This window comes from Emys orbicularis, chromosome 2 (assembly GCF_028017835.1).
Source record: "Emys orbicularis isolate rEmyOrb1 chromosome 2, rEmyOrb1.hap1, whole genome shotgun sequence".
NCBI lineage: Eukaryota > Metazoa > Chordata > Testudines > Emydidae > Emys > Emys orbicularis.
In genome coordinates this window covers 157,214,554-157,238,256 of record NC_088684.1, presented here as the reverse complement: position 1 = coordinate 157,238,256, position 23,703 = coordinate 157,214,554, and the positions used below count along the sequence as shown (strand labels likewise).

At 41.1% G+C, this 23,703-nt stretch overlaps 1 protein-coding gene across 1 annotated transcript in view; it reads left to right on the top strand.

Moving 5' to 3' along the window:
* Positions 1-23,703, top strand: part of TRIO (trio Rho guanine nucleotide exchange factor) — a 433,907-nt gene that overhangs the window by 302,227 nt on the left and 107,977 nt on the right. Inside the window, exons 23-32 of the mRNA XM_065399163.1 lie at positions 4-119; positions 864-930; positions 1,694-1,803; positions 3,279-3,348; positions 3,861-3,950; positions 6,240-6,332; positions 9,725-9,836; positions 12,139-12,329; positions 17,780-17,881; positions 23,182-23,324. Of these exons, the coding sequence (XP_065255235.1) occupies positions 4-119; positions 864-930; positions 1,694-1,803; positions 3,279-3,348; positions 3,861-3,950; positions 6,240-6,332; positions 9,725-9,836; positions 12,139-12,329; positions 17,780-17,881; positions 23,182-23,324 (1,094 nt within the window). The remainder of the gene's footprint in view (positions 1-3; positions 120-863; positions 931-1,693; positions 1,804-3,278; positions 3,349-3,860; positions 3,951-6,239; positions 6,333-9,724; positions 9,837-12,138; positions 12,330-17,779; positions 17,882-23,181; positions 23,325-23,703) is intronic.

Below are 23,703 nucleotides of genomic sequence, written 5' to 3'. Positions count from 1 at the left end.
CAGAGCAAAAGCCTGCAGCTGGATATAATCCCAGCTAGTGTTCCTGGGTCAGAGGTGAAACTGCGCGATGCTGCTCATGAGCTTAATGAAGAAAAGAGAAAATCTGCCCGCAGGAAAGAGTAATGCAGTCTTTACAGATATAAATATATCAATCACTGTTAGTGAAGCAACTGTCATATTTTTGACTTCAAGATTTAGAAAAACATTTTAAATAGGAATGTAGCAAAGGAGAGCTCTGTACTACCCAGAGTGTACCTTCCATAGCCTTGCACAGACTTATTCATTGCCTTATTCCAGTTTTGGTACTTCACTATCTGGTTTAGGGAGTGTTCAGAACCAAGCCTAAAATGAGGATCATTTAAAAAAAAAAGAATTGGTAGAAGTCCAGAAAAATTCACAAAAAATAAGTGGGTAAGGAAGGAAATCGTAGCAATGAGGATAAAGTATTTGCAAAATAAGACTGTTAAAATAATAATAAATAAGTAACAGAACTCCATAAATGTAGAGTTTTTTCCTGCTCATGAATAGTAGCAGCTATTGCTCTTCATTTCTTATCAGTTGAATGGGATCCCCATGCTTCTAATGGATCCTCTTTTCTCTCTCTGTTAATTGTCTTAAAATCCTTGCTTCGTTTTTTTTTTTTTCCCAATTTTAACTTCGCTAGTGTTGGAAGCCCCTCCCCCAACAAAAAAAGTCCTTCTGATGCTAATTAAGCTAATTAAGCTCTTCTGTGCTTTTCTTGTAATATTGGAAATAGAGTAAGTTCATTGCAATGGAGAGAGCATATTCTGATTAGTGGAAAAGCATTGTCCTGTGATCTAGCAGGCTGCAATTTGATCTTTCATTCTTTTGTCATTTTTAAGGTTCATTATGGCTGAGCTAATTCAGACAGAAAAGGCTTACGTAAGAGACCTCCGGGAATGTATGGATGTAAGTGTATATTTTATGGGACAAGGTTTCATTATGTATATCATTTTGCTTCTGCATTTCTTTAGCAACCAAGTGTTGTTAGTTTATAATCACAGGGCCAAATTCTGTGCTTACTTATGCCTCCTGCTAACTTGCTAGTGTCAACATAATTGCACCAGGTGTCAGCCAATGGAGAATTTATCCTATGTGTTTTATTTTTGCTCATTTTCATTTACAGCACTTTATTGCTCTTTGCTCAATAGAAAACATTTTAATGGTCTCAGAACTGACTGTCCACTTCTGTTGGGTTTTTGGTCAGTTTGTTTTGTTAGTAGCAGAGATGAGCCTGTGTTAATTCTTTCATTGTGTTTATCACATGTTTCGGGACTGGCTGACTCTCTTTGAATAGAAATTCAGAGAGGTTCCATGGAAAAGTGCCCAGTAATTGTTAAACTCGAGCAAGTAATGCTCAGCAGTAGCTATTACACAAAATGAAAACTTCTGGAATCCAAACATGACCTTGGTATACTACCCTGAAGCACTGTTTGTTGTCAGGAATATTGCATATTTTAAAAGATTAAGTCTCAAGGAGCATATTTGATTGTCACTTTCAAGCCGTGACATTTTTTAAGATGCACAGTGTGTAAAGCTCCATACCCCAAAATCAATTATAAGTTGTACTTTCCTGTACTTCTCCCTGTGATAATGTTTACTTACAAATGTCAGGAACTGCTACTGTTTGGAAACTTGATTGCTTTTCATGTGCCTTTTTTCTTCTGGCCAGACGTATCTGTGGGAAATGACCAGTGGCGTTGAGGAGATCCCACCTGGTATTGTAAACAAAGAACACATTATCTTCGGAAACATGCAGGAAATCTATGAGTTCCATAATAAGTGAGTAACTTAGCTTCCATGCCCATGTTTACTAGTAAAGATTAAGTGATCACTTCAGGTATTTCCTAGTCAAAATATTGTGTATATAAATGAATAAAGGACTTTTTGCCACAGCAGTAGCTAAAGGGTCTCCCTCATTGTCGAATTACCTGCTTCAATGATAGCATTTTTCAGTAAATATCTATATAATTCCATTCTCTGGCCCTTCTGTGGCCCAGATATGTCTTCTAATCTTGAATTTTTTAAGAAGCAATTTGAACGCTTAAGTAAAGTTCTAGACTGGTTGATTGCCTTGAAGAGATGGACACCACTGATTCTACTTAGCACAGGCAGTGGTTGTGTCAGGCTCATCATGTTCACCTGCCAGTGGGCTCATTTCTGACTTTTAGAAACCACTGCTAGTGGGAGGGGGTAGTTCAGTCTCTTTTTCTGTTGTTCCTTGGCCCTTCTGTGAAAATTGCCAAAAAGCGTTGCCATTAGCACTGGTTACAAGGAGTTTGATACGGACACTGGTTCAGTATACCTTTTTTTAACTTTTAATGATTCAGAAGCATTATGTTTAGCTAGTCTTACTCACATTTTATCTCCTATTGTTTGTTACATGCACTTACTGCATCTTGTGTTAAGTTCGATTGAAATCTTTTTGAGTTATAGACCATGTAAGCCTGTGTGTTTGTCTGTTGCCTGGCTTACCACCATCCAGACCCTGATGGGTGCTTTTACATGCTGTTGTAATAGAAATATGTCTAGCAGAGCTACCATTTTGTATATTATCTGAGGGATTCACAACAGCTATATTCTCTAATGATCCACAAGGTACAATAGCAGTGTGCACTATGCCATTTCAGTAGTGAAAAATCTCAGACTTAATCAAATTCATACTAGGAACTTAGATCAATAACAAATTATTTTGGCTGTGAAAGGGATAGTCTTGCAAAGAAAGCCACTTGTTGGTAACTTTGTATGCACCATGTCGCTGCCCTTAAATAACTTCATAAGTAGTATTATGGGTATAGATAACAGAGGTTTTTTCCCTTCATTAATTGGCTTTTGGGGGGAGGGGGAAAAGGCTTTTATTGCAGAGGCTGGCCTCCATCTCTTTTTCTATTTTTTACTGACATTTTAAAAATTAAACCATTCGTGGGGCTTAGGTGAGAGGACACCAGTTAGCCCCTTTCTGAAGAGAAAAGCAACAGTTACTACAGTGAGTAGATAATACAGCAGTAAAAAACTCAATACAACAGTATTTATCACCAACCATTTAAAATCTATGTTGTTTGAGATGTGATATTTATAGGGTCCTGGCACCCCAGATTCTTATCCATTCATAGTATCTCGATCCAGTTGTCAGACCATGCTGTTGGTATGAAGATCCTCTTACAATATATCTGCTCAAACTCTAAATCAATGTTCGCTGCCCTAATGAAAACATGCCATGTTCCTTTTAATGGTGTTCTGTTTTTCTCTACCCATAGCATATTCCTAAAGGAGCTGGAGAAATACGAACAGTTACCAGAAGATGTTGGGCACTGCTTCGTAACTTGGGTAATGAAATGGTGGTTGGTGTTAGAAGTAACAAATGAAATCGAGAGCAGAAGGAGATGGAGGCTTTCGCTTTGTGTAGTCTTTTTCTTAATTAGTGGATTTGTACAAGTACTTTTTTTCCTCTTGAAGTAAACAAACTATTGACTTTAATTAAAAATGCCAACAAATGCAACAACATGGCTCCCACTGAAATCAGTTTCAGTTGCGTGCATGCATACACCTGAGGGCAGAACATAGCTCACTTAACTATAAATCGACTTTCTCATTCCTTTTTATTATTTTGATTGTAATATGTTTAGAGCCCTGCAAATCTATGGATATCCACTGACCATGTTTGCGGATTGTGAATTGGATGCGGATACAAATTTTGTATCCGCCCAGGGCTCTAATTATGTTGTGTATTTTCTCACAGTGCTGGGTTGAATTGGAAAAGTATCCCCAGTAGTTTGACTGGTTTCAGGCAGTGGAAATGCTCTTTCATAAGCTGTTTAAATTTGCATTTTGTTCTGCAGGCAGACAAGTTTCAAATGTATGTTACGTATTGTAAAAATAAGCCAGATTCTACCCAGCTGATATTGGAGCATGCAGGGGCATATTTTGATGTAAGTACCAGACTTTTTGTGCATATATTAAAATTATGGATGGGTTGTTTTTAATCATGCAGTTCTAATTACATTGGAATGCCTAAGAAATTGGACATCTACTAGTAACACCAGATAAACTCTCCATAATTAATAATCCTACAACATAATGTCAGTTAAATCTAAGAACTTTTATGTCTCCGGTGTCTAATATATAGTATTTTATTGCTATTTTAGTCCCCTAAAAATCAATTAAAATATAATTTTAAACAGTCGCTATCACCTATCAAAGGAATTGGAAACATAGCAACGGTTGAATGTCTGTTTTGAAATGCAAACAGATTTTAGCAATTAAAACTCAGATATAAAACTACAGTTTTAGAGACAGATGCTGCATATTCTAACAATGATGAATTTGTTTGTCTGATTGTACTGAATCAAGACTAAAATCTTGGACTTGCAGCATGAAAATGTAAATTAACAGTAACCTGCTTTTATTTCTATTTAATGTACTGTTCAAAGCTGCTGTAGTCAGGGGGAAAGGGTCTCCTGCCTTGTGGTTAGCGTCTACAGTGGCCGTTGCCCCAATGGGGTGTCGTTCACGCAACTCCACTGAGTGGATACAGTTCTCAGGGCAGCAGCTCCTCCTAGTGGATACAGGGTAGAGTGGGGTAGGGGAACCCGGTCCCTCCCACTCCACCAAGTTCCAACCCAGGGCCCTGCGAGGCTGGTTCGGCGGCACACCTGTCGGCATCTGATGTCTGCCTCAAGTTGGCTTCCCTGGGTCACTTTCACCTTCTGAGTTTCCAGCCCTGCTTGCAGTTGCTGGGTGCTGTGGCTCCTCCACTTCCTGGCTCAGTGCGGGCTCAGCTCAGGTCCTCCTGCCTTCTTGGAATCATAGAATATCAGGGTTGGAAGAGACCTCAGGAGGTCATCTAGTCCAATCCCCTGCTCAAAGCAGAACCAACCCCAACTAAATCATCCCAGCCAGGGCTTTGTCAAGTCTGGCCTTAAAAACCGGAGATTCCACCACCTCCCGACGTAACCCATTCCAGTGCTTCACCACCCTCCTAGTGAAATAGTTTTTCCTAATATCCAACCTAGACCTCCCCCACTGCAACTTGAGACCATTGCTTCTTGTTCTGTCATCTGCCACCACTGAGAACCGCCTAGCTCCATCCTCTTTGGAATCCCCCCTTCAGGTAGTTGAAGGCTGCTATCAAATCCCTCCTCACTCTTCTCCTCTGCAGACTAAATAAGCCCAGTTCCCTCAGCCTCTCCTCATAAGTCATGTGCCCCAGCCCCCTAATCATTTTCGTTGCCCTCCGCTGGACTCTCTCCAATTTGTCTAGGTCATTCTGGCCCCTACCCCTACCCTCCAGCATATCTACCTCTCCCCCTAGCTAGGTGTCATCCATGAACTTATGCTTATGCTTAAGTTATGCTTCTGAGTCTGTTCAAGAAATCAGCTTCAAACTAAAAACATACTTGACTTCATATTTAGTACACAGCCTGTACCTCATGCCGTGTGTGTGACTGCATTACAATAATAGTTTCGCAACTCATGGATTCAGTAGATAATTTGCTACTTAAAAATGAGTACAACTACCCTGTGGGTGTGAATTGTATTAAAGTTTTGTGCCAAATTGACACAACCAATCAGTTAAACAGTCAGTGTTTGAAGTTCTTAATTAGCCTACTTTTATAACTGTTCTAGTAGAATGGAAGAAAGTCCTCGATGCAAATACTCAGCTTTCCTCTTAAAAATCTGGCCTACTATTGCTGAGCTCTTTCCCTTTTGGTAAGTAGTCAGTAAATTACACTTCGTGCTCCCTCTGCTGGCCTTGTAGCAGCAGTTAATGAAACACGCTTCCCGGAGTTGGTTACACTTAAATTAGCAAACCCCAGTGTGAAATCTGTTCCCAAATGGGCGTTGGCTATTGCCAAACAATATCATCACAGCCAAAAGCATTTCCCTGTTTACCCAAAGCAACTTAGGAAATAATTCTCAAAGTTAAAATGCCTAAATACTCAGTGTTTCAGATCCAGAGTCTTTGCTATTCAGATGTAGGTCCTTTTTAAAAGCTTGATGACAGTTGGCCAGGAAGTTAAAAGAATTTTTATATAGAAGGGGGAGCAGATGGACTCAAAATATAATATGCTTTGATTTGAAAATCTTGCTATCCCATCCTTTTTTCTTTGCCCATTACAATGGAAAGGACAGGTACTGTATCAAATGTAACACTTGTAGCTGGCTAACCTACTATTGTTAATACACATGACACTCAAATTTGTCATTGTTTAATACAGGAAATACAACAGCGACATGGATTGGCCAACTCCATCTCCTCTTACCTTATCAAACCTGTCCAGAGGATAACAAAATATCAGCTTCTCTTAAAGGTAGGTATCACTTTAAAGTTTTAGGATGTCTGATCCTGCAGTTCTCATACAGGCAAAAACCCCATCATAATCAATACGACTGTTACTTGCATAAGGCCTGATGCTGCAGGTTTTCAGTGAGCCTCAGGAACTGCAATAACATCTTCTGTAAGAAACTGCTTAAAAATGAAAAATTGTCCTAAATAAGCAATTTTCTATTCAGACACCTGTAAATCAAATATGACACCTATATGCTTTCCCTAGTTATCCTACTCTTAATTTTAAAAATACTCCTTTGGCTTTTCCAGTTAAAAAATGAGCAGCTAATGTCCATCCCAAGAGTTTATGAATTATAATGTTGAAATAGCTTCTAGAATGAAGTCTCATAAGCCTCTAGCTGTATTAATATTTGTAAATGGTTTAATATACTATTAAGAGTGTCTGGAAAACCACTGGGCTATGGATTTTTATGTAACACTGTATAAAATTATCTAGACAATGACATTGCGAATACTAAAACACAAATCGACACCTATTACTACCACAAGATGGGGGTAAATTAGAGCTTACAATTAAGCAAAAGAAGCATTTGACAATGGACAGAGAACACTTTGGACTCCAGGGCAGTGCTTTTGAGACTTGAGCAATGTACTGTATTTGCAGTTTTAAATACTCTAGGGTATTCTGGATTTTGTGTGCTTAACAAGTTCAAAATTAGATGTTAACTTTTTCTCTGTTTAGCTAAAATTGCACTTTGATTTGATTGCCAGCCTATGTACTGATAAGATATTCCTTATTATTCTTTTTAAATGTTTAATAGCTTGGCCATTTCAGGTCACAACAGGTGGAAACTAACATCTCATTTTATATTGAATGTGAAATCCTCCCTCTCCTCTGCCAGTGGAAAAAAATAATTAATAAATCCATAATCCTGTTAATTATTTAATTTACAGTATTGATCTAAACAGATGTGTGTTTAGAAAGTGTCACTTGTTAGTTTCAAAACTTAATTTTAAATATAAACATTGCCAAAATTATGGATTAATGCAAAAGTTGTGGGGCAGCCTGGTGCCTGAGTTGATTGGTGACATGCACTGACAAGGAAGCCGCCTAGTTTCATGACCCCAGTGAGTCACAAAGCAGTAACTTTGTGAGTAGAATATGCCTCAAAACCCACAAGCAGCCACTTCATCCCCCTACTGGCATTGACATCCTCCATATTTCTGTTCAGTTACCTGTAGCTTAAAGGGTGTTGGTGCATTGTGGGATACTGTGAGAGGCTGGAGGGGGACAAAAATGTGGACCAGCCCATATCCCCAGGAGAAGAAATAAAAATAAAAACAAATTGAAAGTTAGGACTAAATGACCCTCTCCACTTATAGTTGTTTCTTAACTAGTGAGGGAATGCAGTGGCAGTGTTGCGAGCTGGGTCAGGCTTGAACTTAAGTTTGACGACTGGTCTTCACTAGGGGGAGATCGACGCTGCTGCAATCGATGCAGCGGGTGTCGATTTAGTGGGTCTAGTTAAGACCCGCTAAATCAATGGCAGAGCACTCTCCGATTGACTCCGGCACTCCAGCTCCCCGAGAAGAGTAAGGGAAGTCGACATCGACTTCAGTTATGTTATTCACGTAGCTGGAGTAGCATAACTTAGATTGACTTACCCCGGTAGTGAAGACAAACCCTGAGTTAGAGTCCAGCCTAGGGCTATTGCTCTTTGAAGCCAGATTTGATGGTGCCAAAAGTGCCAAGCTTTTCTCATGAAATTTCAGCCTAAAGTGGCAGAGTCCAAAGAACAACTGGACACTGTCTTTCATCTGGACTGGTCAGAGTGCCTAGATTAGCTGTTTTCATGAGATTTTGCCTGTATCTGGACCAGAATTTGAAAATAGGCTCCTTTCACTTTTGGAAGCGACCAGTACCAAATACACAGAAGTGGGTGTAGATGCAGAGTTCCTAATCCAACCCCCTTCCCTGTGCCTGAAATCAGACTAGGTTGTAAATCAAGGCTGTGGCATACATTTTGGCCTGTCTCCGGACTTCATGATGTGGGATGATGTGCTGAAGGAAGGCTGGAAAACATTAGGGCTGACAGTTTTAAGGAAAGTGTCCAACTGAGGACATTGTTTATTTTGTGTTTCCGATTATTCATGCATTATCTCCTGCTGTTCGTTTGTCTTACCTCCGCACCACTCCCTATACAGTTTATTTAAATTGTGCCTCTCCCCTGCCATTTCATTCTATTCCGCTGTGCAGACATCAGCAAAGTGAAGCATCCTGATTATATGCTTCAGAGAGCAGTCTTCTAATACACTGTTGTTTGCTGCCACCTGCACAGTGAAGTAAGGGATTAAAACAGCATTTTAAAGAGGAAAAAAAGGCAAAGGAAGGAGACTTGGCAGATGTGAAAGAGCATAAATAAAAGCAACTAGGAAGAGTAGAGAGAGCCAACAAATTAGAGGCAGTTGAAATTTCAGATGGAAAGGTCACTCCCCCAGATTCTGGCAAGTTGCTTTAATTTGTCTCTTTCAGAACCTATGCCCAGAAAGTTCTTGAAGTATCTTCTGCTTTTAGTGCTAAAGCCACGTAACTCTGAAGTCTGTTTTTACTCTAGTTTCTTGCATTTGTTGTGCTGACGGTTTTTTAAAAAAATGAAGTAGCAAAAATAGGCTAAGAATGAGCAATAAGACAGTTTTATTTTTTGAAGGGAAAAGAAGTTCTAGAAACATGCTGTAGCGAATGTGGAGCCTGGCTTGGATACCTGATGAGGCATATATGCCTCTTCAGCTAAGGAAAGATGGGTTTTATACCTGTGTTGTTTAGAGGCTGCTGCAGTGTGGCACAAGAATGTCTGACACTAAGACAGTACTTGATTCTAAGGCAGGAATGTGGACCCAGGCAGTTTCATGCTAAAGTCAAGTGGGAGTCCCCAGGGGCACCAGGATATATACTGTTAAATCAGGATGCAGGATTGTGGCCCTAGTTTCTAGTGCTTAAGCACATCTCTTCGACCAGTACGTCAAGTACACATATATATTCAAGCAAACCTATAACTTTTGGAAGATTTGCAAGTGTATACTAACATTTTAGTGAACGTTGGACATTAAAAATTTAATCACTTTTTCAAAAGCTTCTTTCTTTAACACACTCATTTTTAAAACTGATTAATATTTGGATCAGCTTACTTTAAAATGTATGGATGGTTAACAAATCAAATAGAATCTCTTGCTACCCCTTCAGGGCCTGATCTTGCGAAGCATAGAGTATGCTACACTGCCACTTGCAGTCTGAGAGGAGCTGAAGGGCACCTGGCAGGACGAGGCCTTTGGTCACCAGAGCAAATGCTACTTTTTTGTTTCGTTGTATTGTAGAAACAGATGTTATGCTAATAGTGGCCTGTTGATCTTCTGCAGGAGCTGCTCACCTGCTGTGAAGAAGGTAAAGGCGAGATTAAAGATGGTCTGGAGGTGATGCTTAGTGTGCCAAAGCGAGCCAATGATGCCATGCACCTCAGCATGCTGGAAGGTAGAACTAAAACTTGCTACCATACACTTGTGTAATAAATTCTGTAACTTCACATTAAAATATTCTCTGAAGTCAAAGAGATCTGAGGGAAAAGTGGAAATTTGTTTAGAGTTGCTTTCACTTTCTAAAGACATTGATATGCTTTCATCTTTTTGGCATGGAGTTATTTGGATGATTTCTTTTTATAAAACTATAAGGTAGCAGATGACAAAAATTATAGTAATATATCTGATTAAAAAAAGGATGTTCTAACATCTCGACATACAGCTATTTACAGCTTACTTACAGTTGAAACATTTGATTCAGTTCTATTCTAAGGGAACGCACCTTGAGCTAAATAACCTCAGCTGCATTTCTCATCCAGTGTCATAACTTTTTTTGTCTGAAGAAAGTTCAAAAAAGTATGTAAATCCACCAGAGGTGGTTCTGGTCTATGTATCAAGTAATAATCTCCAGGAAGGTCGTTGCTTTCACATCTGTATGCTGTCTGTTCCATAACTGACTTCCGGTTCAAAAACAGTACATCTTTTGGCAGTTAAAAAAAGGCAACATAAACCAATTTAGTCTTAGACATAGCCAGAAAAGCACATTCTTGTACATGCAGAATATAGCAGGCATTTAAGTTTGGATTCAATTGCTTACATATGCTTATAATTGACATTTGACCCAAAACCATTTCATAGTCTGTACATGATCATGTATTGCATAAAAAGATCCCCCATATACTTGATAACTTCGATGGAAAATCTGTTTCATAAAGCAACCCATCACAAATAGAGCTAAAAGCATGACCACAGCAGATTTAAGTTGAATATAAAGGATTTATCACAGATGTTTTGGCTAATATTTACATTTTCTTTGAAACTATTGTGACTGCAGGGTTGGGCCCTGTGATAGGAAACTGAAAACACTTCAGATGGGATTTCCAAAATCTCCTGAGTGACTTAGATTAGAGCACACCATGCATTGACTTTCAGTAGGACATGTGCTCCTAAGTGTCACTTTTGAAAATCCCCCACCCCTCCATATTCTTATGGAACTACTAAAGTGAATGAAAGTTTGCAGGATCAGTCCCAAAGTCCCATGCAGTGTGAGCTTGAATGCTGAATGTTCATCCTTTACCATTAAAAGTATCTAGACTGACTCTACAGAATATTCTATTTCTTTCACAAAGGATATGTGCATAGTTATGAGTCATTCCCTGGTTGATGAATGTAGTGAGTGAACACGTTTCCTTTTGTCTCAAGAGACTCCTAAATGAACATCCTAATCCAACTTCTCTAAGATACTCTCTACTATTCTACTCTCTACGTATTTCTCTGTGTAAATTGTTTTATACTGTCATGGTAGTCGAGGCCCCATTTATCTGCAGCTTTGTTACATAATGTTTTACACTTAAACAGAGTAAATGTAAATTCACCCTTAAATGATGGCGAGGGGACTTTACTACCACTTTTGCTGTGACCTGTGAGAGATTTCTGAGGTCTGTATTCTTTCTATAGCAGTTACTGAACTTCTTTTATTAAGAAAAGAAAAGATGCCATTGGTCTAGACTGAGAAGTGCACTGGTTAAATTGTGCTTGCCAATTTATAGTGGGTAAAGGTAAATTAGTTTAGAAGGAAACTGGTGTTTGAAGGCCAGAAGTCTTTCTTCAAATTACATTCCTCTCTTTCGAAAGAGAGATGAGCCTGATGGTGCTCATAGTGAGTACCCTGAAATCTGAGGAGGTGTGGATCCCAACTAGAATATGCGGCTCAGGTCCATCTGTTCCCTAGAATTATAGTTAGAATAAATCTAGTTGGGCTTTTGGGGAAAGAATATGCAAATTTGTATTCGCTAATTTAAAACCGACACCTGTTGTCCAGGCTTTCTATCACATGAGGTTAAAGTCTCATTTGGCTTTAGATGAGTCCAAACCTTCACAAGACAAAATAGTTTTGTAAGACTTCAGACTAAGGTGGCAGAAACCTTGTAAGAAAAGTTTAATTTCATGATAGGGGATGTACATGAGAAGCTGATTTTGGAGACATGTCATTTGGAGCCAGAATCTTACCAGAACAGTTCACAAGACTTTTCAGCTGTTGAATCAAAACATAAACTTGAGTTATGATTTGGTTTTGAACTGTAAAGCATACCCTAAACCAACTGGGATCGGAATAGCGACTCCTGGAACCCTCTCTGTTAAAAATACTAAATATATTTGAAAACGGAGGGGTGAGGGAATGATTTGGCATGGTATGTTTTTAGTGTTCTCACTTTTACTTTTCAGCTTCACAATGTCTATCTTTGCCTGTTTTGCAGGGTTTGATGAGAATATTGAATCTCAGGGAGAGCTCATCCTTCAGGAATCCTTCCAAGTTTGGGACCCCAAAACTTTAATCCGAAAGGGTCGTGAGAGGCATCTCTTCCTCTTTGAGATGTCCTTGGTCTTCAGTAAAGAGGTGAAGGACTCAAGTGGGAGGAGCAAATACATATACAAGAGCAAACTGTTTGTAAGTATGAGAAAACAACAGAAGATTGTTGTGTCCAAACAAATTAAAGAGTTCTTCTCCAAATGTAACCAAAAGTTATAAGCAGGTGTATTCAAATGACTTAAACGTGACTTTGAAACATATATGAAACTTTAGCTTTCAGCATGCGCCCCCCACCCCAAAAAAAATGCTTGAATTTGATAGTGTTGGATCATTGACCTTTTAAGGTAAGCAGTTAGGCTTACTATCTTGCCGTGCTTCTGTGAAGAGGTGTGTTGAAATGTTGAAGTTATTAGTCCTCATGAAACCTGTGGAGGTGACAGTGAATTTTAGGTTAGTTCAGTCCATAACAGTTTTGTATGTATCCATTGTACAGGTGATTGTTATGTAGGATGCATTTTTATAAGACTAAATGAGTTTTTAAAAAAAGGATTTGCCTGACACAGAATTATTAGAAGTAGTATTTATAACTGCTAACCATTGCAATTACATTAGCACCCAGATCTCCTGATCAGCTCTACAAAGATAAAAGAAGAGTCTACCTGTCCTGAAGCGTTTGCAGTGGGCTTTGTGGAACACACAACTCTGTAGTAACAGCTTCCGTGTATGTTCTGTTCTTACAGGGCCTATTGAACCCTTCCTGCAAACAAATATTTTATTGGCTCCAGATAGTTCTGTTTATGGTCTATTGGAAAGATGTAAACATAAATCACTGTTTTAATTTCTAAAAATGCCCTTATCATATGCTTTGGCCAGATTTATAAAGGTTACAAAACTGAGACTGGGATTTTTAAACGGAGCATAAGATAAATAAGTGACTCACTTTCTTTGGCAACCCTAGTCTAAACCAATAATGCAGACCATGGTTCAAAAAGTAAGAAGTATTCTCTCAGTTCCTACCCTATCTACGCCACACTCCTATCAGCCCCACTCACCTGCTAATCCTTCCCTCTGGAAAAGACTTGGAGAATAACTACAACATGTCCTAAACATCAGCTTTGAAGTGAGGCTGGTAACAAATGTCCTCATTGAGCACAGCCTACTTTGTTGCCCACGTGAAGCTGACACCGGGAAATCATAAGTTTGAGCACCTCAGGTGATCTCAGCTGCTAAGGCTTTATCTGGGAGTAAGAGCCACATGTAGGACAAGTACTAAAAAATAAACTCTGTCTCTTGCAAGGTTGTCATTTCAGTTCCCAGCTTCTATTAGTAGCTTTCAGAGCCAGAGTGGTTGCTGGGAAAACACTGTGAAAGCTGCTTCCTTACACGTACCAAAAACTGTCACTGTGCCTCAGTTGTGACGTACCAAAAACAAAAAAAAGCTCACCCCTGCTATCCTTGTCTTCAGAACATCCTGAGGGCACAGCCTGCCAGTCATCGCAATCTGTAGGCCCTTTATTGAGACAACCAAACTCTTTCTTTTGTGATCTAAACTGTGGTTTGATTTGAAGTTTTTAGGGATGAGAAGCTGGTGTATTAACCCATTGAACCGCATAAAGTCAACTTCTGACCCACCTAAATGTCAGTAATGAAATGTTAGGGAACAAAATGGGATTCGTCATTAGTGCTAACGTCTAAAACAATCCCAGAGCTCTGCTTCCTGCCCAGTGTTGATGTTCTCATGTTGCTCTGTGCCGAGTAAAGAGCGTAAGCTGGAGTTCGTGTTGCTGTACAGCAATCCTGCCTGATATCGGATATAGAACGCATCAAGTAAATTTAAAAAAAAAAACTTCAAGATCTAACTGGAGGAACAGATTGAAAATGTAATAAGAGTTTGGAGTCAGAGAACAGGGTTGTATGATAGAGCTCCAAGTCCTACAACAACTTCTGCTTGTTTTGATCTTAAAAGCCATACATATAAATAGTGTTCTGTCAGCTTCCCTGTGAAATGTCAGCACTTTCTGTGTGAAATTAACTATCTTGTACATGTCAAAGAAACAGATGTGTTAAGAGTTTATACCTGGATGCATCGGTGCGGCTGCCAGATTTTTCACACTTGCTAGGGATAGACAGTGTATTGCAGAGGCGGGCAAACTTTTTGGCTTGAGGGCCGCATCGGGTTTCGTAAATTGTATGGAGGACCGGTTGGGGAGGTGGTCGTGGCCAGCCCCCACCTTCTATCTGCCCCCCCCCCCGACTCCTGCCCCATCCAACCCCCCCTGTTTCCTGACGGCCCTTCTGGGACCCCTGCCCCACCCACACACTCCCGCTCCCTGTACCCTGACTGCCCCCGGACTCCCACCGCCCCATCCAGCCCCTCCTCTCATTCCTAACGGCCCCCCCGGGACCCCTGCCCCATCCAACCACCCCTTCTCCCTGTCCCCTGCCTGCCCTCGGAACCCCTGCCCCTGACTGCCCCCTGCCGCCCCATCCAACCCCCATCCTTCCTACTGCCCCCCCGGGACCCCTGTCCCCATTCAACTCTCTATTCCCCCCCCCCCCAACCGCCCCGACCCCTATCCACACCCCTGTCCCCTGACCACCACCCCGAACTTCCCTGCCCTCTATCCAACCCCCCCTGCTCCATGCCCCCTTACCACGCTGCCTGGAGCACCGGTGGCTGGCAGCACTACAGCCACGCCGCCCGGCTCGAGCCAGGCCATGCCGCCGCCACCACGCAGCACAGAGACCAGGTCAGGCCAGGCTCTGCAGCTGCGCTGCCCCAGGAGCTCACAGCCCCACCGCCCAGAGCATTGCGCTGGTGGCGGAGTGAGCAAGCTGAGGCTGCGGGGGTGGGGGGACAGCAGGGGAGGGGCCTGGGGCTAGCCTCCCGAGCCAGGAGCTCAGGGGACGGGCAGGACGGTCCCACGGGCCGGATGTGGCCCGCGGGCCGTAGTTTGCCCACCCCTGGTGTATTGTCTTCCTGCTGTGCAATCCCACATCATAACCATCTGGCCTTTGCCATTATTAACCTATGAGAGGGAAACATTTCTGTGTGCTTATGGAAATGTTAATCTTAAAGGCAGAACTAGGATTAGGGCTTATGGAAAATGTTCTGTTTACATTGGTTTTGTCGAAAACCTCAGTGTTCTGTGGAAAACTTTTCACACCGTGTTTCCTTTCCATGGAAAATGTTGAATTTTCATAGAAAAATAAAAAAAAAATTCTGCTGAAAGCTGATTATTTTCTATTTCAGACATTTAGACAGAAAGTTGATATTTTCCCTGGAAATTTTTGACAAAAATCTTTTTTTGTTTTTGTTGTAATTTTCCATGGCGGCATTTTCTAACCAGATCTAATGAGGATATCGTCAAGATAATACTCTGGGGATTAAGTTGAAGAAAAAGAGCAAACCCACTACCCTCACCCCCCAGTAATACAAAAGTACATTGCTTGTCTCAAAATCAGAGGATTGATTACTTAATTACTACATGTAACTCAACAAAAAGTGAAATTAAAGGAATGCCACCACCTGAAAAACATGCAACTGTTTTTTATCCAGTATTGTGACAAGTAATAACTGAATTACTGTCAAACAACTGAAAGGGGTTGGAGGAAAAAAATATATTTTCCTTTTGTTTCAGTTTCACATGGTACACCTTACAGCACTTTATGAATAAGCAGTTTCTTGGAGTAGATGGAGGAGAGACATTAATTTAAAAATATAGAAAAATGTGATTTGTAAATTTATAAAAATTGGCAGGACTTGGAAGCAAGTGCAGTACCTGAAACTACAGTACTTCTAAATTATTTTTTAAAACTTGACTAGAATTCAAGTTGTTGTCTTAATAACTAAAACTTATACTTAGAACTTGCTGCTGAATATAAATTATTCCATTTCTTGTCTTAGTTTGAGACAAGCAGTGGACTTCTGTATTACTAGGGTTTATTGTTCTTTTCTTCAAATAGTCTATTTCATGTTTATATTTCTGCCAGTACCCTGTATAAATTATCTGATTTCTTTCTAATATTTCTATCCTCTGAGCAGTATCTGAGGATGGGGCTTTTCAACACCAATGTCCCTATGGCACCCAGAGGATTGCTTTTCCAAGTATCACTTATATTAATGACTTTTTAAAGTTCACTTAAAAATACTTTTCTGATATTTTTTAATTGTGATGTAACTTGTTAATATACCCTTCAGTATTTGCACTGTACAGCATGTTGGCACATGCAAAGATTGTTCCTAGATCAATGAAATATTATTTTACACTTTGTTTGAAATAAAAGTGCTTTACAAACATTAAACACCCTTATGAGGTAAAAAAGACCAAGTTTACAGATGTGGATGACAAAGCAGTGAGTCTAACTGATTTGACCAAGGCCACAAAAGCAAGTAGTGTTGAAATGCTACTAGAAAAAAATAGTGCCTCCCATGCTCTGGCTATCCAGTGCACGCTACAGTCATTGTGTATATGCTAATAGTGCTTTGTCTGTGTGTGTGTGTGTGTGTGTGTGTGTGTGTGTGTGTGTGTGTGTGTGTGTGTGTGTGTGTGTGTGTGTGAAGATAGAGTTTCCATTATGCATGTAACAATTTACTTTGTTACTTACACTTAAGTCATGACCCTACATAACAATTCTGAACCCTCACCTTTGACATTTAAAGAGTCAGGCATCTTGCAGTTTGATTTGTATTTCCTAATTTATTTGCTAGTCCCCTTGGATTAAATCCTTTTTTGTATTGCTAAAGGAGAAACTAATTGACATTTTAGATCATACTCCAATTGGAAAGAAAAAACACATTATTGGATGTTCAGTGAACAGGAACTGAGGGGTTGGGGCGGCATCGCCTCATGTATCCGGGGAGGGGCCACAGCCATGAGGCATGAATGCCACCCCTCTACAGAAACTGCTAGGCAAAAATCTCCGGCTCCGGTGTGTGCGCACACCTACTTGGCATACACATCTGCATCACATCTTGAAGAACCAGTTACTTGGAAATGAACTTGGCGGTTACTTACTGTAAGTAACCTCCCAAGTTCACCTCCAAGGTCATGCAATTTCTGAATCGCTTCCATTATTGCAGAGGGAAGGAAACACATTAGAAGTGATTTCTTAGGTAGAAAGGAGATTAGAATTTTAAACATAAAGAAAAAACTTCCTCTTGTTAATCCATGATTTCCAGGCAAGAATATTATCCCTGACCTGCTGTAATAATTGCCATTATCTCTAACTGAAATAAGTGAGGACAGCAGCTGCTTGACTTCTAGCCTGAGAAACTGACACTTTGAATAGAGTAATGAGGATTTGGGTGAAAAATCAGAACATTGAATTTCTGACATGTTATTTGGTGGTATAACCACATATTTATTACGTTGTATACCGATGTTGGAAGCAGTTTGCTGAAAATTGTTTTATTTCTAAGCAAAAAAGCCAACAGATGGGGTTCTCAAAAATGCCAAAGTGGAGAGGAACTTTTGAATGCGCAGAGTGACTTAGGAGTATATGTTCAGTTTAGTGGAATAGTTGTCTTTCTGTGGATACTGTGCAAAAATTATCATAGAGTCCTAACCAATTTTTCTCACTTCCAGACTTCAGAGCTGGGTGTCACAGAGCACGTAGAAGGAGATCCTTGCAAATTTGCACTGTGGGTAGGAAGGACACCAACTTCTGACAACAAAATCGTGCTTAAGGTAATTTTTCAGGGAGGCATTTATGCTTTCTATATCAGTTGTTTGACTGTAGATCTTTATACATTACTGTTTAAAACAAACAAAAAATAACCTCTGTGAAATTGTTTGCCTATGGATGGACAGCCTCTTGTGCCAGGTAAACTTACCTTAACCTTAATTAGGGGTGGTGTATATTAAATCTTAATGGTCCTTTAGATACTGGGAGAGTCTGTGCAGCCCACCAAGGAATAAGCAATCTTGTTCTCTCCTGTAAATTTGAGAGGAGTGGAAAGCTGTTTAATTTGTTTACTTTGCTTTCCTGTTGGGATTTAAATCCTCTTGCTTGAGAATTTAAGCCAGCCGCTAACTGATGGAGTCAGGAAGAAATAAACCCATGGACAGGCTATTCGATAACTATCACTTATAGGGTTTGTTGCGCTTTGTATCTGTTACTGCTTGCTGATGGACGGTGTGCTCTACTAGATAGATAACTAATCCAATCTAATGTAGCAATTCCCATGTTTGGGTAATATTATCCTAACTAGGCTAATCTTGTGCACGATGAGCAATGTGGAAGACGTGACTCCTACTGTAGCCTGCTAGTAAAGGAAAGATGTGAAATGCTGCGAAGGAAGTGTTAAACGATATTTAAGCCTGATCTGCCTAAAGCCAAGTAGAGTGTTGTGTGTGAATGGGTGAACACTGGGGAAAGCAGCCTCTATTATTTATCCTGCATCTCTGAGAGGTGCCAGTACTACAAGAGAACTGAGCAACATTTCAGAGGGGGAACAGCGAAGAGGACTTCAGCAGCTAGCAGAGCTGTAAGTGCTGGTCATAATGCCCAGGTTCCACGAGGCATGTCCTCCCACTGGACAGAAGTCTGATAAACATGAGCAGGCGGCATTGTGATAGTGCTGAAGATCGTTCTTGGATTAAACCAGAGACAGAGGTGCTACGACAAGCCTTTTGAGAACCAGGCTGTGAGCTCTAAACTGAAAGAACAGCCTGTAAATTGTGAATCTAGGGAGCATCAGAAAGCAAGGCTTGCAGCAGAGCGAGTCTCTAGGCAACCTAATGAATACAGCTGGCCTGTAGTAAGCTGCCTGATTGGCTACACAACCTAATTGGTGGGAAGAGTCAGCAGACTGGCTCTTAAGCCCAGCAGCAACAGTTTAGTGGCTGCTCAAAACATTTGTCCACAGCTGCGATAGACTGCCTGCTTGTTCCCAGCCCTGCTCCTGCCTTGGCCCCAGCCTTGCCCTTGCCTCACTCCAGGTAACCTGGTCTTACCCACAGCTCCGATTCCTCATTTTGGACTCCACATGCCAGAGCCATGGGTCAGAGCTGGCCTTTGACTCTGGTTCTGACTCTGGGCTCGAATTCCTGGCGTCTGACTTCTGCTCTAACCACTGGGTATGACTACCACTGTCCCAGTCACATGACAGTTTGAGCAACTCCAACCCCAACAATAAGAGAACTAGAGCTGATACGGTGAACATGGATTCTACAAAGGCCAATATCTCTCTGACAGAGATACCTGGGAGCCCTACAGATCTTGCAAACCCAGGTTGCCTCCCTGCAAGTACAAAATGTGGTTCTGCAAGCTCATGCCATGCTGCCATCAGCTGCGATCCCTGCTCCCTGCAAGCCCAAGCTTCCCCTCACCTGGCAAGTTCAACGGTGATTGCAACAAATTTCCTGGGTTCTTATATCAGTGTTGGCTCCTGTTTCAACTACATCCACAGTTGTATCCCACTGATCAAGCCCGAGTGGGATAGATATCAGCCTCCTTACTGGGAAGGCCCTGTCTCGGGCGTCTCCACTCCTGGAAGAATCAAGCCCATTCTAGGGCTGTTTGAAGACTTCATTTGAGCTATGGCAGAGGTCTTTGATGACCCGAGTCATGAGTATGTGGCCGAAGCTGCACTTCAGGGATTGTGGCAGGGATGCCAGGTTGTTGCTAAATATACAACGGAGTTCCAACACTTGGTAGTAGACACCGAGTGGAACAAGGCACTACCACCAACTCTGGCTGAGTTGGGGCCTGAGATCAGACTATGTTGACTGGAGGGAAATCTTTCACGTTACACAAAATAGAAATATTCACATGGGTAGGAAAAATACTCTTTTGGAGAGTGGGGGTGGGAATAGCTAATGATCAGAATATTGGGTAATTTGGCCCTGAGAGGTCTCAAATGCAGGAGTGGGACAAAGTAGCAGATAGTAGCACAGTATAAAGTAATACAGTAACTCCTCACTTAGCGTCATCCCGGTTAACGTTGTTTTGTTGCTACGTCGCTGATCTATTAGAGAACATGCTCGTTTAAAGTTGCGCAATGCTCCCTTATAACGATGTTTGACAGCCACTTGCTTGTCCACTGCTTGCAGGAAGAGCAGCCCGTTGGAGCTAGCTGGTGGGGGCTTGGAACCAGGGTGGCCCGGCAGCCTCCGTATCAGCTCCTGGCTCCCCTAAGTTCCCTGTGCGGCAGCCGCCCAGCAGGCTATCAATTGCTGGGCAGTTCAGGTGTCTCTCCCCCCACTGCCATGTGCTGCTCCTGCCCTCTGCCTTGGAGCTGCTCCCCGGAGCCTCCTGCTTGCTGTGCGGAAGGGGGAAGGGGGATGGTGCTAATGTCAGGGTGTTTCCCTCCCGCTGCTCCTGACCCCCTGCTCCTGTACCCCATCTCCACAGAGTTGGCAGGGGGGCACAACAGGGCTCAGGACAGAGGGAGCTTGCTGCCAGCAGCTGCTGTCTCAACTTGCTCATCTACTTAAAAAGGCAATGTACTTAGAGTGGCGTCAGTGTACTTAAAGGGGCAATGTGCATCTCTCTCTCTCTCTCTCTCTCTCTCACACTCACACACACACACCGGCTCTTTGGAAAGTGGAGGCAGTGGTGCACTCCAATGGGATAGCGTGGGTTCATCATCACATTCAGTTTCTGCAGGGGATGTTTGCAGCTACTGCCATGTGTCTATTGTGTCTCCTCCCTCCATTCGTGGCGTGTGAGGCTACATTAACAACAATGCGTTAACCCTTGAGGGCTCAGCCAAGTGCTAGTTCATCATTTGGCAGCAATGTATTCCCTGGGAAATATCCCACCCTCTTCCACCCTCTGACTTCACCACCTCAACCAAGCTTCACAATCATCATTGCTGTGTACTGTATTTCACTGTTTATTTAAACCTTATTGTGTGTGTGTGTGTGTGTGTGTGTGTGTGTGTGTGTGTGTGTGTGTGTAACATCTTTTGTCTGGCGAAAAAAATTTCCCTGTAACCTAACCCCTCCACCCCCCATTTACATTAATTCTTATGGGGAAATTGGATTAACTTAACATCATTTTGCTTAAAGTAGCATTTTTCAGGAGGAGTTACTGTAACCAATTCAGAATTGCTATGAGCTGCCTTACTAGGGAGGGAGGCAAGAGTGCCTCAGAGTAAGGGGAGTCTGCCCCAGGCAGAGCAGGCTGGATGGGAAGAGAGTGACTGGCGGGAGTTCTTGTGTCTTCTGATGGAGATAAAATGTTGGTGGATGCAGCGGTTGCCAATTTAAAACAAAAAGTTATCAAATTTGCTGCTTAAATTTATTTTAAGTCAACAGGACAGTTACCCTATAGTGGAGTATCTGAGGGATTATTTGTATGGTAACAGCATATGGTGGCTATCACAGGAACTGCTGTGTTCTTAATCCATCCTTTGATTGGGTGAAGAGGATTAAAACCCTTGATTATTAAATCCAAGTATGAAATGTTACATAACAGGCACTTAATTTTAGTCATAAGGCATTGGCCTGGAAACCACACAAAAACTCACTCTTACTGTGTTTGGAGGGTGAGAAATCAGACAAGTCCAGAATGACTAGCCTGACAACAAAAGGGTTTTGCATTATTTTTTTTAACAACTGCCACGTGGAAATTAATTAAAGAATCTATGTGAAAGTCTAGCACCATAAAAGCCCTTGGCACTAAATTGATATTAGAGCAGACAACTCAACATTTCCGTCCACCAGCTCTCTTCCGAACCTTTTTTGGCACAACTAGCAGCTACCCAGTCAGAGGCTGGTCTCCTGTATTTATATTTCAAACACTTAACAACTTGTTTCTTGTTCCTTTTTTTTTTTTCTTTTTTTTTCTTTTTTTTTGAGGTAAAGTTTTTAAAGGCTCAGCTACCTGCAACATCTTAAAAGTTTTTTACGGTTTTCTTTGGAAAATATTTTTATAATCTGATTAAAACTGTGTCTGATATTTTAAGACATCCTTGCCATTTTATTTTTCAGACACATTTGTTACTAGCCCCTGCCAAATTTTTTTTTCGTGTTCTGTACAAAGATGTCTCTGTAACTCTGAATTGTCGAAGTTGGAGCTTTGTAGCGCTTCAGATATTGTAGCTGCAAAAGGAGCTACACTTCATGGAAAACTGTAAGGAAACAAATCTCCCTGTCTTCTCTTTTTGAGGAGGGTGAGGTTTTTTGGTTTGTGTTTTAACAAAAAACGAAACGTTTGTCCTTGCTGTTCAGCTGTTCCTGCAGCTTTTTCCCCAACTGAAGTCCCATTGTGAAACTTTATTTAATTATATAAATTACATAAACAATTATGATGTATTAGAGGTTTATGATTCTGATGGGAGAGGAAGCAGGAGCTGCAGGCTAATGCTTGAAACTAAATTTTAGTAGGACCTCAGCCTTGTCTATAATTTTGTGTCTGAAATAAATTGCACTTGCAAACAGCTCAATTGAGATGTTAAGTGACCTTCTTTGTGGCCATAAATAGCGTTTGTACCCACAAAAATGCAGGTGCTCAATTAGAGGCAGTTCTTGAGAATCTGGCCCTTAAACAATGACCCTGTTCTCATGCAAACATCAAGAAATGGAAAAAGTGTAGAGAAAACATAACACAGAAGCTTAAATATCTCAATAAAAGAGTTGAAATGGCAGCATATCTTTAAATGCAGTTAGACTTCACTCAGAATTTATTACTCAGTTACTAATTTGTAAGCTGCTATTACCGCACACGTCTTGCAATGTATTCATACAGAGGCTATAACACAATAGGGCCATGACCTTGGTTAGGGTTTCAGGGTGCTTCATTATGAAAACATATAGTAGGCAAAGCTGAAATGATTTATATTTTGATAAAACAGTATTGGTAATGAAAATAGTGGAATTTGAAAATGGGAACAGCTAGCTGGAATTTTCCATTAAAAGTATTTTTGAAAATAAATATGTGAAACCATACTTACGCCTTTTCCCCTGTGTGTATGTGTGGTTTACTATGAACACAGGCCTTCTTAACCATAATGGTCCATTTGTTTGTTTGCATATTAAAGGCTTCCAGTATAGAGAATAAACAAGACTGGATCAAGCACATCCGGGAAGTGATACAAGAAAGAACCATTCATCTGAAAGGAGCATTGAAAGAGCCAATCCACATCCCCAAAACAGCTCCAACAACTAAGCAGAAAGGAAGGAGGTTAGAATTTGAATAACTTATTAAGAAGATGGGGATCATTTTTTAAGTGCCCCATCATGAAGGCCATATTTTAACTGCAATGATGGAATTTTCTGTAAGGAACACAGTGTTCTCAGTGCATTCAGTGACTTAAGCCAAGATAGGAGTCGTCGTTGGCTAGTGTTATCTTCAAGTGTGGTCCTTGTAAATTAAGCTCCAGTTGACCACAGTGCTGTACATGTTCAAATCTCTGCTCTAAATGCTCCCTTGCATCTTTGTGTGGTGCTGTTCTAAAAAGATGTGTTGTTTGAAGTCAGTGTTATGTTCAGCAGCCTAGGAGGTGGGCATAGACCAGATGTACTCATTAAACTTTTACAGTACGTGTTTTTTACTCAGGTTC